At 35.8% G+C, this 25,104-nt stretch overlaps 2 protein-coding genes across 4 annotated transcripts; both read left to right on the forward strand.

The window, feature by feature from the left end:
• Positions 1-1,476: 1,476 nt before the first annotated feature.
• On the forward strand, positions 1,477-12,972 carry LOC136686681 (B-cell receptor CD22-like). 3 transcript variants are annotated; one of them, XM_066660605.1, is made up of 12 exons: positions 1,477-1,499; positions 2,370-2,436; positions 7,348-7,686; positions 8,370-8,615; positions 8,746-9,093; positions 9,299-9,547; positions 9,769-10,107; positions 10,320-10,568; positions 10,882-11,118; positions 11,212-11,293; positions 11,461-11,503; positions 11,622-12,972. In XM_066660605.1, the coding sequence occupies exons 2-12, from the start codon at positions 2,382-2,384 to the stop codon at positions 11,712-11,714; spliced, it is 2,280 nt and encodes a 759-aa protein (XP_066516702.1). In that variant the 5' UTR covers positions 1,477-1,499; positions 2,370-2,381; the 3' UTR covers positions 11,715-12,972. The 3 variants fall into 3 exon arrangements, with proteins under 3 accessions (XP_066516702.1, XP_066516704.1, XP_066516703.1); XM_066660607.1 differs by having other exon boundaries at positions 11,990-12,972; XM_066660606.1 differs by having other exon boundaries at positions 11,464-11,503.
• A 3,191-nt stretch (positions 12,973-16,163) lies between these two features.
• On the forward strand, positions 16,164-24,676 carry LOC136686680 (B-cell receptor CD22-like). Its single transcript, XM_066660604.1, has 14 exons — positions 16,164-16,220; positions 16,820-16,901; positions 19,056-19,122; positions 19,977-20,318; positions 20,620-20,865; positions 20,998-21,345; positions 21,616-21,864; positions 22,026-22,370; positions 22,590-22,838; positions 23,210-23,446; positions 23,540-23,621; positions 23,796-23,838; positions 23,957-24,025; positions 24,265-24,676. Exons 3-14 carry the CDS (start codon positions 19,065-19,067, stop codon positions 24,319-24,321), a joined length of 2,325 nt encoding a protein of 774 aa, XP_066516701.1. The 5' UTR covers positions 16,164-16,220; positions 16,820-16,901; positions 19,056-19,064; the 3' UTR covers positions 24,322-24,676.
• The last annotated feature ends 428 nt before the right edge of the window (positions 24,677-25,104 follow it).

Consider the following 25,104-nt stretch of genomic DNA (forward strand, 5'->3'; position numbering starts at 1 on the left):
CAGTTAGCCCTTTACTGTAGTGAGTAGTTTTACTAGAGTTGTAAAATATTGTTCCCTCTTTGTGTACAGAGTGATATTACAATATAAGTAATACAGTTTTGGAAAGTAATGAATGTTGTACACAAGCTGAACGAAATCAGACACAGATCAGCTATAATATTATCATCAGTGCCTTGTTTCTACTCACTGTTACAGACTGACCTTCAGTGGTCAGGATCTCCACAGGACCTCCACTGAACAGGTGTAACTTGGTTAGTGTGTGTTTTTGGTTGGTGGAGATGTTTTAGCAGCACTGCTGTGTATGATTCACTTGTAACAGCACTGCAGCCCTGAGAATGTCCAACCACCCTGCTTTGTGGTCATCCTGACAGTCGAGGAAAAGTGTGAAATGTGGTAAACAAAGTATGTAGAGCAAACAGATGTACTATAGTCTGTAAATGTTGAAATAAAAAGTGCTGATATTCAGTGAGCATAGAGACAAGGAGGGGGTTGTAATGTTATGGTAGAATGGTGTAAGGTAAGCTTTTAAAATGCAGTGTTGTGATTTTCTGTATTTTTATTGCAAAATCATTTCTCTTGAACTTGATCTTTCTTCTGGGATGAGACGCTGCCAGTTTTGCAGCAGTGGAGGCGGCAGAGAGGTGGAGGGATTCCTGTTATTCACACACACGTGCCCAGTTCCTCATTTTTAAAATACAGGATTTAATCCCATAGTCACATTCATGAACTGTTTCTGAATTACATTTCACTTTTTCCATTTCTCAGATTGTCAAATGTACAGTTGATTTAGCCCTACGTATAAAGTCAATGTTGTTACAGGGTTATGATCTGATTTAGGGCTTTATTAATATTCTCGTATGCCTTCTCTGAAGGTAAATCTGGAAATACCAGTGAAGAGGAGGTGTTGTTCCCCTCCACTGCTGGAGTCTGCCCTGAGCCCACATCCAGGAACCATCCTTCACCTTCAAGAGCATCTGGGATGACAAAACACATGGTGCGATATGGCATTATTCCACATCAGTTCAATACCTTGTCCTATGCTAGGGGCACAAATGAACTGAGTCTAATGTCTAATGACTGAGTGAAAAAACTGGTATTTTACAGTGCCAACGTTGCTCATCTCTGTGGATGGCTTGTGTTCCAATGGGGTGATATTCATATGTTTTAAGCTTTTTGGTTAAAAGAGGGGAATTTGACCAGAATTCCTCAAAAGTCATTAGAAAAAAAAAACAAAAAAACATCTGTTTTGGTTACAATCTATTTTCTGCTGTGGTCTACACTAATACCATCTTCATAAGCATTCAGCCATGTGAGCAGATAAAAAATATTTCTGTCCATAACTAATGATGCCACTCAAGCCAGTAAGAATTTAGATTAACATTAACTCCACCAATAAAATAAATATCTGCTCAAGGGTCCACCCCCCAGACGTGTTTAAAAATGGGCAAAAATCAGTCTGACTTCATCGTTCTGCAATGTCCAAAGTCCTGTGATTTGAGGTAAGCTTCTGTAAATTTTGTTACCTGCTTTGCACATCCTCTGTTTTAGCTGTTTGAGCTTTTTCTGTCTCTTCACCTCATAAATCTGTACAGCATTGTGGTGTATGTTTGTACAGTCCTTTTGTACAGCTTTGTGTTGGCGCAGGTTTTGCTCCCCCTATTTATACAGGGACAAAAAGAATTTTGAGTAAAATAAATGTCTTAAAAGGTAAATACATACTAATTTTTACAACATCTAAAAGTGTGAGTGTATATATATATATATATAGACTGGAGTGAATCTAATGGATAAAAGAAGAAAGGCATTCATCATCAAACTGAGGGGCAATCCAAAATCACAAACCAGAAAACAGTCCAAAGTCAAGCCAAATACACAAACCAAACAGATCCAAAGGGCAAATCCAGAACAGAGATAAAGAAAGTATAAACAGGCAAAGCAATTACAAAGCTTATCAAATAACCTATATGCTAGAATAATAATAACAATCATAACTAACCCAGATATATTATACTATTTTATATTTTATACTCTCTATACTGAGTAGGAAATGAGAGACTGAGAAAGAGAGAGAGAGAGTCTGCTATATTTCATTTATAGTTAAATATTGTTGAACTTTGTTGTATTTGGTAGTGAAGTGTATCTACTTTTAATCATATATATATATATATATATATATATATATATATATATATATATATATATATATATAACATTGCTAAAATGAATCAGAAATTTCTCTCTCTCTCTCTCTCTCTCTCTCTCTCTCTCTGTTTCACACTCCAGTCTTTTTTGAAGCTCTTTATCACTTCATGCGACTGAGATTGTTTCACATTTGAAATATTGTCCATTGTCAATATTCTCATTTACAGACTGCTGTGGTGATGGCATTCGCTTTTCCTCCACTTCTTCCTCTGATCTTTCTGCTGATGATAGTAGGTGAGTCACCAGTTTGATTGATTCTACTTTCACCACTATTATTATTATTATTATTATTATTATTATTAATATTATATACCACAATTAATTCCATCACATTTACATAAATATTATAATATACCTTAACTGTATCATATTTTTTTATATATATATATGATACTGTTAATTTCAAATAGTAGTTTGCTCAGGGGAGGATGGGTCCCCTTGGGCTGTGTTTGAAATGATCCACTTGTTCACTCATTCATGGATCACTATATAGATTGTACTATGTAGAAAACTATATAGGTAAGCAGTGAGCAACACAAAAGTGGGAATTCAGACAACATTTATTCCGGAAACAAATTATCTTGATCTTTTGTCAAAAGAGAAATGTAGTTTGGCAATGTTTTTATTAATGTATCCTGTAAATAATTTTTAAAATATTTAAATATCTACTGTTTTTGTTTGTTTTTTATTACATGTAATAAAAATGTTATAAATAAAATAAATGTACGTGTCTTATTTCGGTGCTCAAGCTCTGTTTATTCAATAATCTTCATTCACACACTTTTGTATATATTATTAAACAAACATCCATTATACTTGCAGTTATGATGGTTTTAGTAAAGATTTTAGCCCTAAGATAGAGACATAGACCTGCTCTGACAAGCACTAGGGACCTAAGACAAGCTGTGTTTGTTCATCAGCGAATTCAAATGGTAAGCTGTAACTTACCGCTGTGGCCATAAGGCGATGGTCTTATTCAGAGAGGCTACAAAAGGGCTTGTCATTACAGGGGTTGGACAATGAAACTGAAACTTATTAGTATGGTGTAGGGCCACCTTTTGTGGCCAATACAGCGTCAATTCGTCTTGGGAATGACATATACAAGTCCTGCACAGTGGTCAGAGGGATTTTAAGCCATTCTTCTTGCAGGATAGTGGCCAGTTCACTACATGATGCTGGTGGAGGAAAACATTTCCTGACTCGCTCCTCCAAAACACCCCAAAGTGGCTCAATAATATTTAGATCTGGTGACTGTGCAGGCCATGGGAGATGTTCAACTTCTCTTTCATATTCATCAAACCAATCTTTCACCAGTCTTGCTGTGTGTATCTGTGCATTGTCATCCTGATACACGGCACCACCTTCAGGATACAATGTTTGAACCATTGGATGCAGATGGTCTTACTGGTGCAATGTGCAATTAATGAAGATTGGCCACCAGGCTGGTCCAATTTATCCATGAAACCCCCCACACTAAAATGACAGGTGTATCAGTTTCATTGTCCAACCCCTGTACTTCAAAACACCCAACGCTGTATATTAGCTTTATAGTTACCAAATTTGAATAAATAAAATACACTGCCTGTTTTTATCAAGTACAAATATATCTAGAATTGTGTATACTATTTTAGATACAATCTTTTGGAAAACCTATAACCTGAATGCATTTTTATTTTATTTATACTCATTTTACAGTAAGCAACAATTATTAGCTAATGTTTTATACTCAAACTAATTTAATCTCATTTACTATTACTAAAACTGTATACATACTGTTAACCTACCTTTTAAAAATAAAACTCATATCACTGTACCACAAGACAGACAGACAAACTAGAAATCTTTATATTATTAAACTGCTATGCATTTTGGGATATTAGTACAAAAGTAGTGTACATCGGTTTTCACTGGATTTACAGTGCATAGTGGGTAACTATCTAGTGTACTATATATGGAATCAGATCGCTCACTGAGAATTTGGACAACACTATAAATGGCAGACACACTAAATAGTACACTAACCAGTGAATAGGGAGTGATTTCAGGCACAGCCCAAGTTCCTCCCAAGTTTGCTCCTTCCAGCCTCGAGGGAGATTTTCCTTGCCACTGTCACCTTAGGCTCACATTGATCTGTTCTGATACTAATTCTGTAAAGCTGCTTTGTAAAAACATCAGATCTGCAATGCACTTAAATGTATAAATGCATTTTGGTTTGATTTGATCTCCACTACAGCAGAACTCTGGAGTTAGAATGTTCTGCTCACTGAATTTTGCATTAAAGATTTTTGGATAAATAACCAAACATCTTGAAGATTTTAAAGAATGAAATAGGATAACTATAGATTGTATTAATTTGAAAGAAGCCAATGTCTGCTGGTTTGAATGGAACTATTTGGACAACTGTCTAATTTTTTGTTTAACTTAAAAGTTGAGGTATAACTAGCTAAAGTATTGTGGTTTAAATTTGTGTTATTGAATGACTAAGTGCTGTTGTTGGATAATCAAGTTACTTTTTAATTATTTACAGTATTTATATGTGCAAATAAGCTATTGGAGTTTAGCTCAGGTTATGTAGTTTAAATGTTAGTTGGATAATGTTAATGGGGTGGAATTTGTTGGATAACTAGCTACATCATTATAGATTTAATTGCATTTATGGACTAACTAAACATTTGTAGTTTCAATAAAAGTTACTGGATGATTATTCAGTCTTAAAGTTTTAATTAAATTGATTGTCTAACCAACTAGATCTCATAATTTAAATTTAAGTTATTAAATATATATTTAGCCCTACAGCTTAAATAAAATGCATTTGAAAACTAAGTAAATTCTTACATTAATTATGTGCGTTATTTGAATATATATCCAGTGTATTGCTACTGAAATGAAATGTACTGTATAACTTGCAAATGTCATGTAATTGGATTAGAATTCAGAGGAACATGAACAAGAGGTATTATGATACTGTTTTAATATATTTTCTAATTCTTCCTCTTTAAATTAGTTAAATTTTAAATAAAAGAAATATTTAATAACTAGCTACAACCTTGTAGTTTGTATGGATGATAAAGGATGACCAAATGAAATTTTGAATTTTGAAAGGATTATTATTGTATAACTAGCTAATCTTACATTTATAACTTAAAACTACATACATTTTTATGATTTAAGTAGATGTAATTAGATTCCTAGCTAAAGCACTTTAGTTTGAATAGAATCTATTTGATGACTATCTTGAATCTTGTGTTTTAAATGAAAGTTATTGGATGACTATGTATTAATTTCAATACATTTTTAATTAATTAATTTTAATTGATTTTTAATGTTACATTAAATTCAACTAGCTAAATTATTGGGGAATAAATTCAAATTATTAGAGGTAAAATCATTTAGTTTGAATAAATGTTATTGAAAAACTAGCTATAAAACTATATGTTTTATAGTTTGAAATAATATATTGTATAACTAGCAAATATCAAGAACTTTGTATTAAATTAATTGAATGTCTAGATATTGTTTTGAAAGTTTTTTTAGAAATGCATTGATTAAATTGCTGAAGTACAGAATTTGGAAACACAGGCATTAAATAACTAGTTAAAACATTTTTTTAATAAAAGTTATTTATATCTATACAGTCTTGTAGTTTAAATAAAACTTAATAGTATATAATAGTAATGAAATTTTTTTGAAAACTAGATCAAATTTTGCAGTTTAAAAAAAAAGTTACATAACTAAATAATGTTCAATTTAAGAGTTCAAGAGTCTTTATTGTCATATAATCATATGTATACTATATACAGAGTACACAGTGAAAAAAAATAATGTTCCTCCAGGACCATGGTGCAACACAAAACATGAATGCAGACAGAAACACAATGTGATGTGATTTGAAAGAATATAATCTATTTGAAAAAAAAAAAAAAACTTTTAGTTTTTAGTTGTTGGATTACTATTACTCTTGTAGTTAATGAACATGATAATATAATTATTTAATATATTTTAATTCAAATGAATATGACATTTTGATTAGTTAAAATAATTCATTCATTCATTCATTCATTCATTCATTCATTCACACCAATTACCAGTCATGCCACCCCACTTCACTGTAGAATTTTGATCATCATGATAATAATCAATAAAGGGCATTCAATTTACTCAACCTAATGCTATTCCTCTACCAACTCACATGGTGCTCAGTCATGCAACAGTTTATTAAAGGCAGTTAATACATGGACCTACTAACCTCTTTTCACTCACCTAATCACGATCCAGGACCAAACCCTACACCAAACTACTTCTCAACCTGACCATTCTGTTACACTGTATGACTAGCATTCCTGTAATTATTGGGCTACGGCTTCATATGGATTTCATATGGACTTCCGAGTCCACCTCCTCATTTCAGCCTTTACAGACATGGTCTGTACTAGCAAATTAAAGTTATGTAATAACATTTTAATAAATTTATTAAAATTTTGGGAGTAGGACCATGCCCAAACTCCTCACTCCAGCTCTACATACAACCCAACTCCACCCTTTACTTGCATTTATCTATCCAACAGGGTGGTAAGGCATCATACACATTCATAAGCCATCCCGATGTCCTTCCAAAACACATCACCTCCCCGTTTCAGCATTTACGGGTGTGGACTGTACTAGCAGAATATACAATAGTGGATAAGTACAAACTTGCAGAAAAATTAAGGGTTAAGTTTTTCAAAATCATTAGTCTTCTAATGTCTAATGCTAATGTCTTATGATTTAAAAGTTAGTTATTAGATAAATATGCAAAGTGTATTTTTTGTTTAATTAAACTTATTTGATAAATAGCTAATTATAGTGATTTAAATTAAAGCTATTTGGATAGATAACTAAATGATTACAATTCAAATTGAATGTGTTGAAAAATATCTAAGTTATTTCAGTTTGAATTAAATATATATGATAATTTTCTAAAAGATGTATGGTTAAAAAACAACTACAAATTTATACTTTAACTAGTTAACATAAAGGTATTTTCACATAACATAAAATAAATAACAATGTTATTTTAGATGACAATGTTATATTTTAAATGCCATGTTAAATACTATGTTTGGATTTCAGTCTGTAATGAACTCTTTCACCAATCATGTGTTTCAGGAGCTTCTGGAATAAAGTGGAGTGTGACTTACAATCAACATGGCATATGCGCCTTACAAGGGTCCACGGTTTCTATGAACGGATCTTACAATTACCCAAGACATGTTACAGTTACAAAGGCTTATTGGACTACAGACCCAGATAAGGAATTAAATGACATGTCAAAAGAGTCTGATTTCTCAGGAAGAGTGGAGTATTTTACTGATGAGCAGAAACATTTTTCCCTCAAACTGAGTAATGTACAGAAAATGGATGAAAAGAAGTATTATTTCAGAATCATAACAAATATACACAAAGAAAGATGGGTAGGTAGACCTGGAGTTCAGCTCAAAGTTACAGGTAAGTAAAATCATCATGTTTCTGAACTCAGACAGGGTCATAATTTCATTCATAATCTATAACCACTTATCCAGTTCAGGGGTGGTGGGTCCAGAGCCTACCTGGCATCACTGGACACAAGGCATGGACACACCTTGAAATGGTTGCCAGTCCTTTGCAGGGCAACACTCACTCACATATTCATTCACATTTATGGACACTATTAAATCACCAATCCACCTGCAAACATGTCTTTTTGGACTATAGGAGGAAACCGGAGCACCCGGAGGAAATCCATGCAGACATGAGGAGAACACACCAAACTCTCAGGCAGAATCCATGGTTTCAAATTATAGGCACAGCACATTCAATGATATAAACCACCAGGAATTTCTTGCACCACCAATTTCCTTCTCTGTTATTTTACTGAGATTTCTTATCCAGTGTGAATCTACCATAAACATTACTGATGTCTTGTGGAAAAATTACATTACCCCAGCTCCCTACATAAAACTAATCCCGTCCAAATAGAGCTTTAAACATGTCTCCCCTCCCAAAGAAATTTGATTTATATATTTTCAGTAAAGATTTTGAGTTGTTTTGAATTTTAACATATTTAGCACTCACATCATTAGTACTGAAAAAGTGATATAAATTTAAAACATTTCAATAAATCTTTTTTAATAGTTCTACCAATCTTGTAGATCTTAAGGTTGTAATGCCTAAAGAAGTGATAGTGGGAGGAAGAGCAATTCTGAAATGTGAAACCACCTGCCGACTATTTCTCCCAACATTCATCTGGTACAAAAATGGACATCTGTTAACCACAAAGACCACCAACAACCAGCTCCACCTGCAGCCAGTCAGCAGTGAGGATGCAGGCCATTATAGCTGTGCTATAAATGGATATCAACACCTCCCTTCCCCTAATCAAACTCTTGTTATCAGATGTGAGTTTACAATATTTTTGAAACACACCATATACATCATGCAGAAATAGCACTTTTTTCTTTGCTCCTCATTCCCATATCAAAGTGGCTATAGTTTGTAAACAGCTCTTTCATGAATCATATATTTCAGGGGCTTTTGGAGCAGAGTGGGGTGTGAATTACAACCAACAGGAAATATGTGCTTTAAAAGGGTCCACAGTGTTTATGAATGGCTCTTACACTCGTCCAGAAAATGTTACAGTGACTGAGGCTGTTTGGATCATAGACCCAGATGCAGGTGGTGAAAATCCTGATCTGAGTAAAAAGCCAGATTACTCAGGAAGAGTGGAGTATTTTACTGATGAAAAGAATAAACACTTCTCCCTCAAACTGAGTAAAGTAGCCAAGAAGGATGAAAATGAGTATTACTTTAAGATCAGAACAAATTTAGAGAATCAGAGATGGCTGGGTAAACCTGGAGTACAGCTCAGTGTTACAGGTAAGATCATTCACCTTGTTTCTCGACTGTTGCAGAGTTCATTATTTTAAATGTGTCTTTAACCTTTTATACCAGTATTTTATCACATTAGTATTCTATATCCTTTGCTGATTAAAACTGACTGGGATTGAAGAATGTAATAGAGAAAAAAAATAAAGATAACACAATTTTATTAAAACTTAATAATAATTCTCAAATTATTTAGATCTTCAGCTAGAAGTTACCGATATAGTAATGGAAGGAGGAATAGCACTTCTAATTTGTGAAACCACGTGCAGTCTGACTGACCCAACATTCATCTGGTACAAAAATGGACGTCATTTAACCACAAAGACCACCATCAACAACCAGCTCCACCTGCAGGCAGTCAGCAGTGAGGATGCAGGCAGTTATAGCTGTGCTGTAAACGGATATCAACACCTCCCTTCCCCTAATCACACACTCATTGTCAGACGTGAGTTTACATTAAATGTTAATTTTATTCATGAAACACATTATACTCACTATGGACTTGGAAATTTCACTTATTTCTAACACCCCCTCTCCCTGCTTCATGGTTCAGTGTTGTACAGTAGCTGTGGAGTTGGAGAGAAGTGAAGCTGTAAACTATAGGAACTCTGATTGTCTTATGGGCTCCAGTCTGTAATCAGCTCTGTAATTGATCATGTGTTTCAGGGGCTTCTCTAGCAGAGTGGCGTGTGAGATACATCCAGCAGAAAATTTGTGCTTTAAAAGGGTCCACAGTGGTTATGCACGGCGATTTCACTCACCCGGGACATGCTATAGTGACAGAGGCTTATTGGACCATAGACCCAGATAATGAATTAAATGATATATCTCAGGAACCACATTATTCAGGAAGAGTGTTGATTACTATTTTAGCACAGAGAGACTTCTTCCTCAGACTGAGTAATGTAGAGAAGAGAGATGAAAAGGAGTATTTCTTCAGAATAATAACTGATATAGAAACAGAAAGATGGGTGGGTAGACCTGGAATTCACCTCCAAGTTACAGGTAAGTTAACTTACTTAACCTTAGACCCAATAATTCATGTTCATCAGGATATTATTTCACTGCTGATCTATATTCCCTAGAAATCTCCCTTCTGAAATGCATTGACATTGTTCAGCACTTGGAAAATTTATGTCTAATAAAGAATTCAGTAAAGAATAACATCAAAGGTTAAAAAGTTCCAATGTTTACACAGATTTCTTCTGTTGCTTTAGATCTTCATGTAGAATCTCCAGACAGGGTGATAGAGGGAGGAACAGCACTTATGATATGTAAAACCACCTGCAGTTTGATTGGTGCAATATTCATCTGGTACAAAAATGGACATCTTTTAACAACAAATCCTGCCACCAACAACCAGCTCCACCTGCAGCCAGTCAGCATTGAGGATGCAGGCAGTTATAGCTGTGCTTTATATGGATATCAACACGTCTCTTCCCCTAATCACACTCTCACAGTGAGATGTAAGTGTAATATTTCCAGACAATAGTACAACCCCAAATTCTTGTCAGGGATGTATAATGTACATGTGCCCATAGGTAATCAAATATGTAATCAGAGATATAAATCCTTTCACTACAGAAAAAATACAAACATATTCTACACTGTAAACTTGAATTTCTAATGAGCTAAGATGTTTACTGACATTTATATTAAATGTGGCTCCCAAAATTTGTATATCTTATATTTCTGCAGCTCCTCCATCATTTAAGTAGCAGCTGTATCTTTGACTTTAAAATCAGTAGCTCTAGATATTATAGTTTAGTTTTTTTGCAGATCCCCCAAATGCTGTGTCCATTGGTCCCTCTGGTGAAATAGTAGAGGACAGTTCAGTGACTCTGACTTGCAGCAGTGATGCTTATCCACCTGTGGAGAACTACACCTGGTTTATAGAAGGTGGAGTCTCACCTGTAGGATCTGGACACAGTTACAGTCCTCTACAGAGTGGATCCTACTACTGCGAGGCTCGTAACGAACATGGAGCTCAGAGATCAGCTCCATTCCTTTTCAGAGGTAGGAGACATAATTGTAGCTGTTGACATGGTCTTTATTGTGCTTGATTCCTAACACATTACTGAATATTGCTTGTTCTTGTGTTGTTTTTAGCCAAAGGCTCTGTTACTGTGTATGTAGTTGTAGCTGTTGTAGCTGGAATTATTGCGGTTCTTCTTGTCCTTGTCTGGATGAGGTGAGAATATTTATGTTGACTAAATTAATGCAGCACTACATTACATCTCACTAGTACCTATAGGAATAAACTATCTTTCCCTAACGCCTGTAAATAATTACATAACAGCATTGTTACTGATCATGTCCACTTTGGATTACACTTGACTCTTTGTTATTTCTTGGTAGAAGAAGAAAGAAGCAACAGAGAAATACAGATGAAGGCTATGTGGTAAGCTCTAACAGAACTGTATATATCAGTCAGTCAGTGTTGGGGCCTGTATTTTCTCATGTTGATGGTTGAGAGAATTTTTTAACAGGTTCTATTCTGGTAAATCTCTCTTCCACAGAATATTTATGTCAGTCAACGTTTTTCTGAAGATGATACATCCAATCCTCCTGACTACAAAAATCTAGAAGTACCTGTTTTAATGTTGTATTAGAATTGTGTAAGGTTTAAACTAGCAAACAAGAAGGCCTTTTCAAACAAGAAGCTCTTTCTGCAGCAATATGACAACAGAGGGAGTATTATATTATAGTGTAATGTAGTACAGTATTGTAGTGCATATTACAATTTTTATTTTTGTTTGTGTATTTGTTACCTTTGCTAACTAACATAGCTAACCCATATTCTAACTCTCTGTTCTTGAGGACAATAACGTCCATCCTCTTGATGATGATGGTGATGATGATGCTGGTGTTGTTCCTTTCTATGAAGATTAAGCAGTGTGTATGAATAAGCCTTTAACATTCTTAATCCAGCCCACAAAAATCCAGTACTGAAACAGATCTTAAGATAAACTCAATTATTACCTTGTTCTGGTCATTTCTTTACTAGCTGCAGGAACTCACCAAATCTCACAATAAATATAATACTGCAAACCCATTTCATTAATTATAATTTGTAATTATTTTGAAGTTTTTTTTTTTTTTTAAACAAAATTACAAAAAATCCCAATGTTTTCACTAACCAAATTGACTGTGTTTTATTGTATACAGTTGTCTTAAAATTATCTGGTTCTGGGGTTGTGGGTTCAAGCACTGCTCTGGGTGACTGTCCATGAGGTGTATTCTCTCTGTGTACCGGTCCCCGTGTCCTATGCTCTGGTTTCCACTCACGGTCCAAAAACACACGTTGGTACACTGTCAGAAAATGTGTCATTGGCATGGTACCCTCAAGGATGTTGATAAGCCTGAATAAATATTTGAGTGTGTGTCGCTCCAGACCCACTGTTGCCCTGAACTAAATAAGCGGTTACATATAATGAATGAATATTTCCACACATGATACTGATAAAAAGGAAATAAAGATGTGTCATTATCAGATTACTATTTCTGCTATAAAACTTAAATCTAACGAGAAGTCAGTGTTTATGAGCGTAAATGAATTATCAGATAACAGCTGAAATCTGAAAAAAGATGGTATTAATGTTGTGAATTTTAACACACTACAGTGACTGCACGTACAGAGGTGAATCAGAAGTGTGTCAGTTTAATGGAGTGAGAGAGAGAGAGAGAGAGAGAGAGAGAGAGAGAGAAATAGATTGAGAACAGATTCTGTTGATGTCACTTACTTTTTTGAGGTGTTCTTCATTCCCTGTTGCTGTGTTGTCTTTTTATTGTCTAAACCATTTAATGGGTCTGTGAAGAGGGTCCTGCACCCCTCCTCCAGTGAAAGTGTATATAATAAAATAAATCAAAAACCTAAAACTCTGCAGATTTGAAAAAGGACAGCTGTTGGTCCCCACCATGTGAATGTGATTGTGAACAGACTGGTCCCACAATATGATACATTTCTGGGGTATACACATATTTAAAAAAAAGTGCTCTGTGTTTCTTTGTTCATTTTCTACTATCTTGGCAAGTATTTGCATGACATGTTAAAATGTTTCTTTGAGGTTTTATGGCATTAGGCCACATAACCAACAACAATACAAGGTTGGGTGAACAAGGAACACAGTTCCTCTGCTTCAGAGGTTAATGTTGTCAGGCTTTACCTTCCTCTAATCCAGTGGGTCTTAAACTGGGAAAAATGTTATCTTAACAAAACCCATTTAATACATGTACTATATGACAGTAAATCTGTGTCGCAGTCACACAGCTCCAGGGGCCTGGAGGTTGTGGGTTCGATTCCCGCTTCGGGTGACTGTCTGTGAGGAGTTGGTGTGTTCTCCCCGTGTCCATGTGGGTTTCCTCCGGGTGCTCCGGTATCCATCCAAGGTTATTACAGTGACACAAGGAGCCAGGCATTTCTCCCATGTACCGGTCCTAGAAGCATAGAGGATCAGAATAGCAAAACAATAGTAAAAACTAAACAGCGACTGGTGACAAAGTAACCTAGAGCAATGGGGGGAAAAAAAACAAGACAAGGTTAGCCTATATCCCATTGCTTCTCCGATGCAGAGTTAGGCTCTCACACATGCTCACAAACCCCTCCATTACCTTCGACCACTCAGAGGTAAACCTACAAAGTTTTCACTGGGGCTGGTCTGCTATGCATCCCTCCGCAAAATCCCTGAATCTACTAAAAACACAAATCATACTGACATAAATAACCCTACACTTTACCACAATTAAGTGCTTAAAATTTCCAAGTACTAATTAAAATAACTCCTGGACCAGACTTCAGCTTTATTATTATTGCACAATAAACATCCATTAAAACATTAAACCATTACTACAACACTGACCCAGTCTTTAAAGTCCCACGTCACTATTTGGGCTCCTCAGCACACAATACCTCTTGCTGTCACACCACACCAACCACACGCCGTACATCTGAAGGTCACAGGCACTACCTTGGATCTATAAAGTGTTAAACTCGTGGGTCAGATACCTATGCATAACTTCAATATGCTACGAAATCACTAAGCTTACACTTACACCGCGGAAATCCCAACGCGCTGCCCGACCTATGCAACTGGTGTCCACGATACCAAACAAACACCAGTGTGCAAGACCGGTTAAATATGATTACCCAGCCAATCGGTGCGTTACACCACCATCGCTATACTACACAAACCCAAATCAATGATGTCGCCTTAGCGGTGAGCACTTCACTCTGCCTCACTGGTGCCACCATAATAAAGGGTCAGACAGGAAACCAAACAGGGGTCAACAGGTCCTACCTGTCACATCAGGAAAACAATAAAACATTATGTAGTTTACACATTAATATTTTTCAGTTTCAGATTTGTAGTTAGGGGCGGCACGGTGGCGCAGCAGGTAGTGTCGCAGTCACACAGCTCCAGGGGCCTGGAGGTTGTGGGTTCGATTCCCGCTCCGGGTGACTGTCTGTGAGGAGTTGGTGTGTTCTCCCCGTGTCCGCGTGGGTTTCCTCCGGGTGCTCCGGTTTCCTCCCACAGTCCAAAAACACACGTTGCAGGTGGATTGGCGACTCGAAAGTGTCCGTAGGTGTGAGTGTGTGAGTGAATGTGAATGTGTGTGTGTGTCTGTGTTGCCCTGTGAAGGACTGGCGTCCCCTCCAGGGTGTATTCCTGCCTTGCGCCCGATGATTCCAGGTAGGCTCTGGACCCCCCGCGACCCTAAATTGGATAAGCGGTTACAGATAATGGATGGATGGATGGATTTGTAGTTATTAATTATTATTATTTTAATTAAGTAGTCATTTTTATGAGGTCACCTGGCATACCACCACTTGCTGCTTCATGTACCACTAGTGGCACTCATACCACAGTTTGAGAACCACTGATTTAATTGATTAAATATAGAGGAGTTTAGCACAATTACACTTAACTGAAAAAAAAACAAAAAAAAAAAAAAAAACATTGAGATCTGGACCTGTACGTCTACCTTCTCACACAATACCAGCCTCTACTCAGTGCACAAGTCAACAAAAATTGCTTCATGAAGTACTTAACAAAGTACTCACATGTACAACGCAGTTAAAATGATATGACGACAATGATGAGACAGAAGACTCCTGCAACTTCAACTGAAAACAGAAGTAAATTTGCTTCGAATGATGTTTGCAGAAGCAGGAATATGAAGCTATGAGAGTTTAACCCTGTATGCCCCAGTGTGCTCTAATACATAACAGTTAGCCCTTTATGAATGAATGTTGTATACAAGCTGAGCAAAATCAGACACAAATCAGCTATAATATTATCATCAGTGCCTTGTTTCTACTCACTGTCCATGTTACAGACTGACCTTCAGTGGTCAGGATCTCCACAGGACCTCCACTGAGCAGATGTAACTTGGTTAGTGTGTGTTTTTGGTTGGTGGAGATGTTTTAGCAGCACTGCTGTGTATGATCCACCCTGCTTTGTGGTCATCCTGACAGTCGAGGAAAAGGGTGAAATGTGGTAAACAAAGTATGTAGAGCAAACAGATGTACTATAGTCTGTAAATGTTGAAATAAAAAGTGCTGATATTCAGTGATAGAGACAAGGAGGGGGTTGTAATGTTATGGTAGAATGGTGTAAGGTAAGCTTTTAAAATGCAGTGTTGAGATTTTCTGTATTTTTATTGCAAAATCATTTCTCTTGAACTTGATCTTTCTTCTGGGATGAGACGCTGCCAGTTTTGCAGCAGTGGAGGGGGCAGAGAGGTGGAGGGATTCCTGTTATTCACTCACACGTGCCCAGTTCCTCATTTTTAAAATACAGGATTTAATCCCATAGTCACATTCATGAACTGTTTCTGAATTACATTTCACTTTTTCCATTTCTCAGATTGTCAAATGTACAGTTGATTTAGTCCTATGTATAAAGTCAATGTTGTTACAGGGTTATGATCTGATTTAGGGCTTTTTTAATCTTCTCGTATGTCTTTTATATCTCTGAAAGCAAATCTGGCAATACAACCTTGGGATGCCCAGTGAAGGGAAGATGTTTTCCCCACCCCCCACTGCTGCAGTCTGCCCTGGGCCCACATCCAGGAACCATCCTTCACCTACAAGAGCATCTGGGATGACAAATCACATGGTGCGATATGGCATTAATCCACATCAGTTTAATACATTGTTCTATACTAGGGGCACAAATGAAATGTCTAATGACTGAGTGAAGAAATTATGGTATTTTTATGGTAATTTTAATTGTGGTATTTTTCAATGCCAATGTTGCTCAAGGAGGGATCAAGTTGGGTAGGAGGGGGTTCAGGCATAACCAGTGTGGTGTCCTCTCTGACAGGACAATCCTAGAGAGATGGACTTCTGTTGGGTTAGATGAACATAGCCGAGGCCTAGTCTCTGAGGATGGATTGAGTTCCATTGGGGTGGTATTCATACGTTTCAAACTTTTTGGAGAAAAGAGAAGAAGAATTCCTCAAAAGTCATTTGATGATCTTCATTTACAGTTAAAAAAAATAAATAAATAAAAAATAAACAAAAAACTCACAGAACTGCAGCTGTTTTGGTTAACATATTTTCTGCTGTGGTTAGCATAAATCTACACACATTCAATCTTTATTCAGCTATGTCAGCAGATAAAAATGTTTCTGTCCATAAGAAATGATGCCACTCAAGCCAATAAGAAATAAGATTAACATTAACTCCACCTATTAAATCATCAATCTGCTGAAGGGTCCACCCACAGACGTGTTTAAAAATGGGCAAGAATCAGTGACTTCAGCTTCCTGCAATATCCAACCCCCTGTGACTTGAGGTAAGTCATTAAAACTGTGTTACCTACTAAGTCTTGTTTATTCGATATATATATATATATATATATATATATATATATATGTGTGTGTGTGTGTGTGTGTGTGTGTGTGTGTGTGTGTGTGATTTTAGCATGAACTCGTATACAATAAATCAACGTCAAATATTTGTTGGCATAATATATGAAACTCTGTTATACCACGTAACAGCTTCATGCATGACAGATTCATTCTCCATGCCATCAGAGGGAGATTAAGTGACCAGTCAGTAATAAGTGGCAACTGGCTCGATGTGCGTTATAACTGTATAAATATTAAACTTGGGGGTTATTAGTTTTTATGCTTTGTTTTGTATAATGTGATTTTTTTTTTAATCAACTGATGTGGGCAAAGCATTACGCACTGTCAGGAAGACTGGGGTGATGGCACATAAGGGCTCTGCCAATTTTTATTTAATTTTATTTAATTTTTATAAACTAGTCCCAAATACTTCATGTTTTGGCATGTAAGGTGAGGGAAAAGTTAAACCAATATAGGGGATTATCCTTTCATCGCACAATACTGGGAACAAGAAATATTATTGCCCAACCACACACTCACTTAAGCACCCAAAAAGATGGTGAATTACTCAAATACAACCAAAACAATTCAAAATACTCAACTAAAAGCTACAAATTAATTATACATAAAATCCAATCAACAATAATTAGCAACAAAATAACGTCAATTGATTTGGATTTCCACAATGCTCCAAACGTGACACTAGAACTCAAGGTGCTGTCTTCACATAATATACACAATATATATATATATATATATATATATATATATATATATATATATATATATATATATATATATATATTAATAAGGGTGCACTTATTTCCCACCCTAGTTTCTAAGTATAACTTTACTTTTTGAAAATCAAGGATACATATTAAAATATTTTGTTGTTGTTTGAGTTTGTATATTTATAGATGTTGATGAAAAGTTTTTGCAGGCCCTGATAGATAAAAATAGACTTGAAACAGGGTTTACTTTCCTTTCGATTTACAAATATATATATATATTCATTCATTCATTCATTGAGTCATCTGTAACCGCTTATCCAGTTCAGGGTTGCGGTGGGTCCAGAGCCTACCTGGAATCATTGGGCACAAGGTGGGAATACACCCTGGAGGGGGCGCCAGTCCTTCACAGGGCAACACACACATTCACTCACACATTCACACCTACGGACACTTTTGACTGTGGGAGGAAACTGGAGCAAATATTCAAAAGGAAAATAAACCCTGTTTCAAGTCTGTATTTTCCCGTCAGGGCCTGCAAAAATACTTCATCAACATCCTTGTTTTTCTGCACCCTTATTATTTTGTTATTTATTATTATTTATTATTTTGCCCCAAATCTTTAGTGAACCCACAACCCATTGACCCTTGAGCCGTGTGTCAATTACACAACCAGACACTATGCTACCCTTCTTTAATAAATGTATGACAGAATTAATTATTAAGAAGAATGACTAATTTTGAGCAGAGATTGTCTGTTCAGTGTTCTAGAGCTCTAAATTAATTTATGCCAAGACGATAATGCATCAGCTGTGACGAAAGAGAAGACATTAGTAAAGAAGAAGTCAAGGTGTTGAAATTATTCAGTCAGTCACAATTCTATCCAACTCAGTTGAAAAACGGTGTCCTCTAATTTTAATAAACTGATGCTATGCTACATAGACGACTGGGCAATTTTTTTTTTTTTTCAATAAAGTGAGTCTGATAAACAGTTACTATTTTTATTAATTTTTATTACTAATTTTATTATTCAAATAAATAAGAACATAGAAATAAAGAAGGGTGTAGGTACTTATCCCAAGGCTACAGTTTACCACACATGACCCTTTAGAGTTCCCTATGATTCATTTTCCAGGCTATAACAGGCTATAAGTATATTCATCGAATTTGGTAATATTCCTGGAACCTCTTTCCAGGCCATTTCAATTAATATAGATGTTAATTTAATGTTACCAAAAACAAACAAACAAAAAACCTAATGTACACGTTTAATCTCTTCAAATTTGGTGACTGTAATATGAAGCATTTTCTCTCTCTCTCTCTCTCTCTCTCTCTCTCTCTCTCTCTCTCTCTCGCGCTAAAAATTTACAGCCTGCTGTGATGATGTCATTCGCATTTCCTCCACTTCTTCCTCTGATCTTTCTGCTGATGATAGTAGGTGAGTCAACAGTTTGATTGATGACACTATCACTATAATTCTGATTATTATTATGATTTTTATTATTATAAACCCCAATTAATTCCATCACTCTTACAGTTCTCTAATATATATTAACTCTAGCATAATGACAGGCTTTTTTAGTGATACTGTATGCTTTAAACAAAGAATAGTGGTTAAGAACAAATATGCAGATGAAATTTAAGTTATAAACAAGGGAAGTCAAGATAATGTCTTCTGGTTTAAAGATATCATAAATACCTGAAGTGTAATTTATATTTTAAACTTATTTGATAACTAGCTAAATCTAGTCTTTAATTTGAATTAAAGTTATTTGGATAGATAACTAAACAAAATATCATTGAAACAGAACATGTTGAAAAATGATCTAAGTTACTGCAGTTTGAATTAAATATATTATCATTTCCTAAATTTTGTGTGGTTAAAAAATAAACTAAAATGTTATAATGTAACTAGTAAACATAATGACATTTTCACTATTTTAGATGACTATCTGTTATTTTAAATGCTCATAAATTTAAATATATTATTTTTTAATGAAATGTATGGCATAACACGAAATGAAAGTTACTGGTTATTGCCAAGGATGAGTTTTAGGTCCCTAAAAGTTCAGAGCTGCACTCAACTTATCAATCCTGCTGCATTCTCACACCACTCCCCCAATCCTGCAAAGGTTACAGACTCTTCTCTCTTTGTGTTTTCTGTCAGAATCAGCTCAGTGTTGTACAGTAGCTGCTGGAGTTGGAGAGAAGAGAATCTGTAAACTAAACAAACTCTGACTGTCTCATGGGCTCCAGTCTGTAATCAGCTCTTTCATCAATCATGTGTTTCAGGTGCTTCTGGAGCAAAGTGGAGTGTGAAATACAACCAACAGAGAATATGTGCTTTAAAAGGGTCCATGGTTTCTATGAATGGTTCTTACACTCACCCAGATGGTCATACGGTCAAGACTTTTTGGATCATAGACCCCATTGAGGGTGTGGAGAAACCTGATCTGAGTAAAGAGTCAGATTACTCAGGAAGAGTGGAGTATTTTACTGATGAACAGAAACACTTCTCCCTCAAACTGAGTAATGTAGAGAAGAACGATGAAAATGAGTATTACTTCAGAATCATAACAAATATAGAAAAGGAAAAATGGATGGGTAAACCTGGAGTTCAGCTTAAAGTTACAGGTAAGAAAAATCATTGTGTTTCTGAACTCAGGCAGAGTCCATGCTTTCAAATTATAGCCACAGCACATTCTATGCTTTAACATAGGATTTTCTTGCACCACAGTTAAATATCCTCAACTTATCCCCTCTCAATGAATTTTTATTTATTAATTTACTTTCATTTATCTGACGATTTTTGCTTTGATTTGAATTTTAACTTATTCAGGACTCTTATTATTCAGTACTGTAAGGTGACATGTATTTATAAAATTAAATAATATGATATTTTTAAAAGTATTAAATAGTTCTACCAATCTTGTAGATCTTAAGGTTGTAATGCCTAAAGAAGTGATAGTGGGAGGAAGAGCAATTCTGAAATGTGAAACCACCTGCAGACTACTTCTTCCAACATTCATCTGGTACAAAAATGGACATCTGTTAACCACAAAGACCACCAACAACCAGCTCCACCTGCAGCCAGTCAGCAGTGAGGATGCAGGCAATTATAGCTGTGCCGTAAACGGATATCAACACCTCCCTTCCCCTGCTCAAACTCTTGGAGTCAGATGTGAGTTTACAATATTTTTTTTTAAATACACCATGCACATCATGTAGAATTAGCACTTTTTAATTTACTCCTCATCCCCCTTCCCATGGGTTCCAGTGTGTAATCAGCTTATTCATTAATCATATATTTCAGGGGCTTTTGGAGCAGAGTGGGGTGTGAACTACAACCAACAGGAAATATGTGCTTTAAAAGGCTCAACAGTGTTTATGAACGGCTCTTACACTCGTCCAGAAAATGTTACAGTGACTGAGGCTGTTTGGATCATAGACCCAGATGCAGGTGGTGAAAATCCTGATCTGAGTAAAAAGCCAGATTACTCAGGAAGAGTGGAGTATTTTACTGATGAACAGAAGAAACACTTCTCCCTCAAACTGAGTAAAGTAGTAAAGAAGGATGAAAATGAGTATTACTTCAAGATCAGAACAAATTTGGAGAATGAGAGATGGCTGGGTAAACCTGGAGTACAGCTCAGTGTTACAGGTAAGATCATTCAACGTGTTTCTCGACTGTTGCACCGTTCATGATTTTAACTTTGTCATAGTACTGTCTATAACATTTTATACCAGTATTATATAACATGTGCTGATAAATATCTCCATTCTACAGCATTTTAGATCATCTTAATTTTGAGTGCTTCTTGATACAGATCTTACATTTGTTTTAGCATTTAAACTGTCCAGGACAGAATAATGTAATATAGAGAAAAGTAACATAATTTATTAAGACTTAATAATTCTCAAATTATTTTAGATATTCAACTAGAAGCTCCTGATGTAGTGATGGAAGGAGGAATGGCACTTCTAATTTGTGTAACCACGTGCAGTCTGACTGACCCAACATTCATCTGGTACAAAAATGGACGTCCTTTAACCACAAAGACCACCATCCACAACCAGCTCCACCTGCAGCCAGTCAGCAGTGAGGATGCAGGCAGTTATAGCTGTGCTGTAAACGGATATCAACACCTTCCTTCCCCTAATCACACTCTCATTGTCAGACGTGAGTTTACATTAAATGTTGTTAACTTTATTCATGAAACACTTTATATTCACTATGTTGATTTGGCGATTTACACTTATTTCTAACGGCCCCCTTCCCTGCTTCTTGGTTCTTTTGGGCTCCAGTCTGTAATCAGCTCTTTCATCGATCATGTGTTTCAGGGGCTTCTGGACCAGAGTGGAGTGTGAAATACAACCAATGGAAAATATGTGCTTTAAAAGGGTCCACAGTGTTCATGAATGGCTCTTACACTCACCCAGATCACGTTAGAGTGGCAGAGACATTTTGGATCATAGACCCATTTGAGGGTGTGGAGAATCCTGATCTGAGAAAAGAGTCAGATTACTCAGGAAGAGTGGAGTATTTTACCGATGAACAGAAACACTTCTCCCTCAAACTGAGTAATGTAGAGAAGAGCGATGAAAATGAGTATTGCCTCAGAATCATAACAAATATAGAAGAAGAAAGATGGGTGGGTAGACCTGGAGTTCACCTCCAAGTTACAGGTAAGATAACTTAGTGTGTTGTTTCAATTTAACCATAGACCCCATAATTCATGTTCATCAGGATATAATCGCACTGCTAATCTATATTCTCTATATATCTCCCTTCTGAAATGCATTGACATTGCTCAGCACTTGGAAAATTTAATTCTGATAAAGACATTTAAGATTTAATATGTTCCAAATATTTCCACTGAATAAATAGCTGTCTTCTTGCTTTAGATCTTCACATAGAATCTCCAGACAGAGTGATAGAGGGAGGAATGACACTTATGATATGTAAAACCTCATGCAGTCTGAATACTGCAACATTCATCTGGTACAAAAATGGACATCCTTTAACCACAAAGACCACCATCAAAAACCAGCTCCACCTGCAGCCAGTCAGCAGTGAGGATGCAGGCATTTATAGCTGTGCTGTATATGGATATCAACACCTCCCTTCCCCTAATCACACTCTCACAGTCAGATGTGAGTATGGCATTTCCAGAAAGTAGTACAACCCCACATTCTTGTCAGGAATGTATAAAAGCTGAATAATATCATAGGGTGTCTTAGTATAAATGTCATTTTCATGTGTGCCCATTTTATGTAATCACATATGTAATCAGATGACAAGAGCATAATCCCTTAACTACAGTAACAATATAAACCTATTCTACACTGTAAACTTGGATTTCTAATTAGCTATGATGTTTACTGACATTTAAATTAAACGTGGCTCCAAAAATACTTATATGTTTTATTTCTTCAGATCCTTCATCATTTAAGTTGCAGCTGTATCATACACTTCAAAATTAGTAGCTCTTGATATCATAGTTTAGTACTTATATTTTTTGCAGATCCCCCAAATGATGTGTCCATTGGTCCCTCTGGTGAAATAGTAGAGGACAGTTCAGTGACTCTGACTTGCAGCAGTGATGCTTATCCACCTGTGGAGAACTACACCTGGTTTATAGAAGGTGGAGTCTCACCTGTAGGATCTGGACACAGTTACAGTCCTCAACAGAGTGGATCCTACTACTGTGAGGCTCGTAACGAACATGGAGCTCAGAGATCAGCTCCTTTCCTTTTCAGAGGTAGGAGACATAATTGTAGCTGTTGACATGGTCTTTGTTGTGCTTGATTCCTATCACATTACTGAATGTTGCCTGTTTTTGTGTTATTTTTAGCCAAAGGCTCTGTTACTGTGTATGTAGTTGTAGCTGTTGTAGCTGGAATTATTGCGGTTCTTCTTGTCATTGTCTGGATGAGGTGAGAATATATATGTTGACTAAATCAATGCAGCACTACATTACATCTCACTTACCAATAGTACCTATAGGAATTAACAATATTTTCCTATCGCCTGTAAATTATTATATAACAACAATATTACTGATCATGTCCTCTTTGGATTAAAGTTGACTATTTGTAATTCCTTGGTAGAAGAAGAAAGAAGCAGAAGAGAAATATGGACGAAGGCTATGTGGTAAGCTCTAACAGAACTGTTCATGTCAGTCAGTGATGGGACCTGTGTTTTCTCATGTTGACTGTTGAGTGAATGTTTTTTTTAACAGGTTCTATTCTGGTAAATCTCTCTTCCACAGAATATTTATGTCAGTCAACGTTTTTCTGAAGATGATACATCCAATCCTCCTGACTACAAAAATCTAGAAGTAAGTACCTGTTTTAATGTTGTATTAGAATTGTGTAAGGTTTAAACTAGCAAGCAAGAAGGCCTTCTCAAACAAAAAGAAGCTCTTTCTGCAGCAATATGACAACAGATGGAGTATTATATTATAGTGTAATGTAGTACAGTATTGTAGTGCACATTACAGTTTTCATTTTTGTTAGTGTAATTGTTACCTTTGCTAACTAACATAGCTAACCCGTGTTCTAACTCTCTGTTCTTTAGGACAATAACGTCCATCCTCTTGATGATGATGGTGGTGTTACCTTCTATGAAGATTAAATAGTGTGTATTTACAAGAACCACATGAATCCAGTGCTGAAACAGATCTTATTTCATTAAGATAAACTCTGTAATAACCTTGTTCTGCTGGAAATGCTTACAATAAAACAAAACTACAATACAATAACTTCAGAAATCAATAACTTCAGAAAGGCAGAATTGGCAACAATGTGTTCCATGACTTTACAATCTCTCGCAGCACTGCTTAGCATCTTGCCAATGAACTCACCAAATCTCACAATAAATATAATACTGCAAAACTATTTAATTAATTAAAATCTGATGATTCCTTTCAAGTTTTTTTTTTAATAATAATTAAAAAAATGATGTCACTGACCAAATTGACTATGTTCTGTTGTATACAGTTGTCTTCTAACATTTATCTGTAAATAAATGAATTTTGTTGACTTCATATGCCTTGTTTCATCTCCAGGACTTCCATTACATTTTTTTTAGTTCTATACAGTTCTATAATGAAAGAGATAATGTAGAAGAGAATGTAATGTTAATGTACCTGTAGTATGTATATTTCTTGTTATTTTCTAAATAATTTATGGGTCTGTGAAGAGGGTCCTGCACCCCTCCTCCAGTGAAAGTGTATATAATAAAATAAATCAAATTCCTAAAACTCTGCAGATATGAAGAATGATAGCTGTTGGTAGCCCACAGTATGATACATTTCTGGTATTTCTACTCTCTTGGCCATTATTTGCATGACATGTTGAAATGTTTCTCTCAGGATTTTATGGCATTAGGCCACATAACTAACAACGATACAAGGTT

This window comes from Hoplias malabaricus, chromosome 2 (assembly GCF_029633855.1).
Source record: "Hoplias malabaricus isolate fHopMal1 chromosome 2, fHopMal1.hap1, whole genome shotgun sequence".
NCBI lineage: Eukaryota > Metazoa > Chordata > Actinopteri > Characiformes > Erythrinidae > Hoplias > Hoplias malabaricus.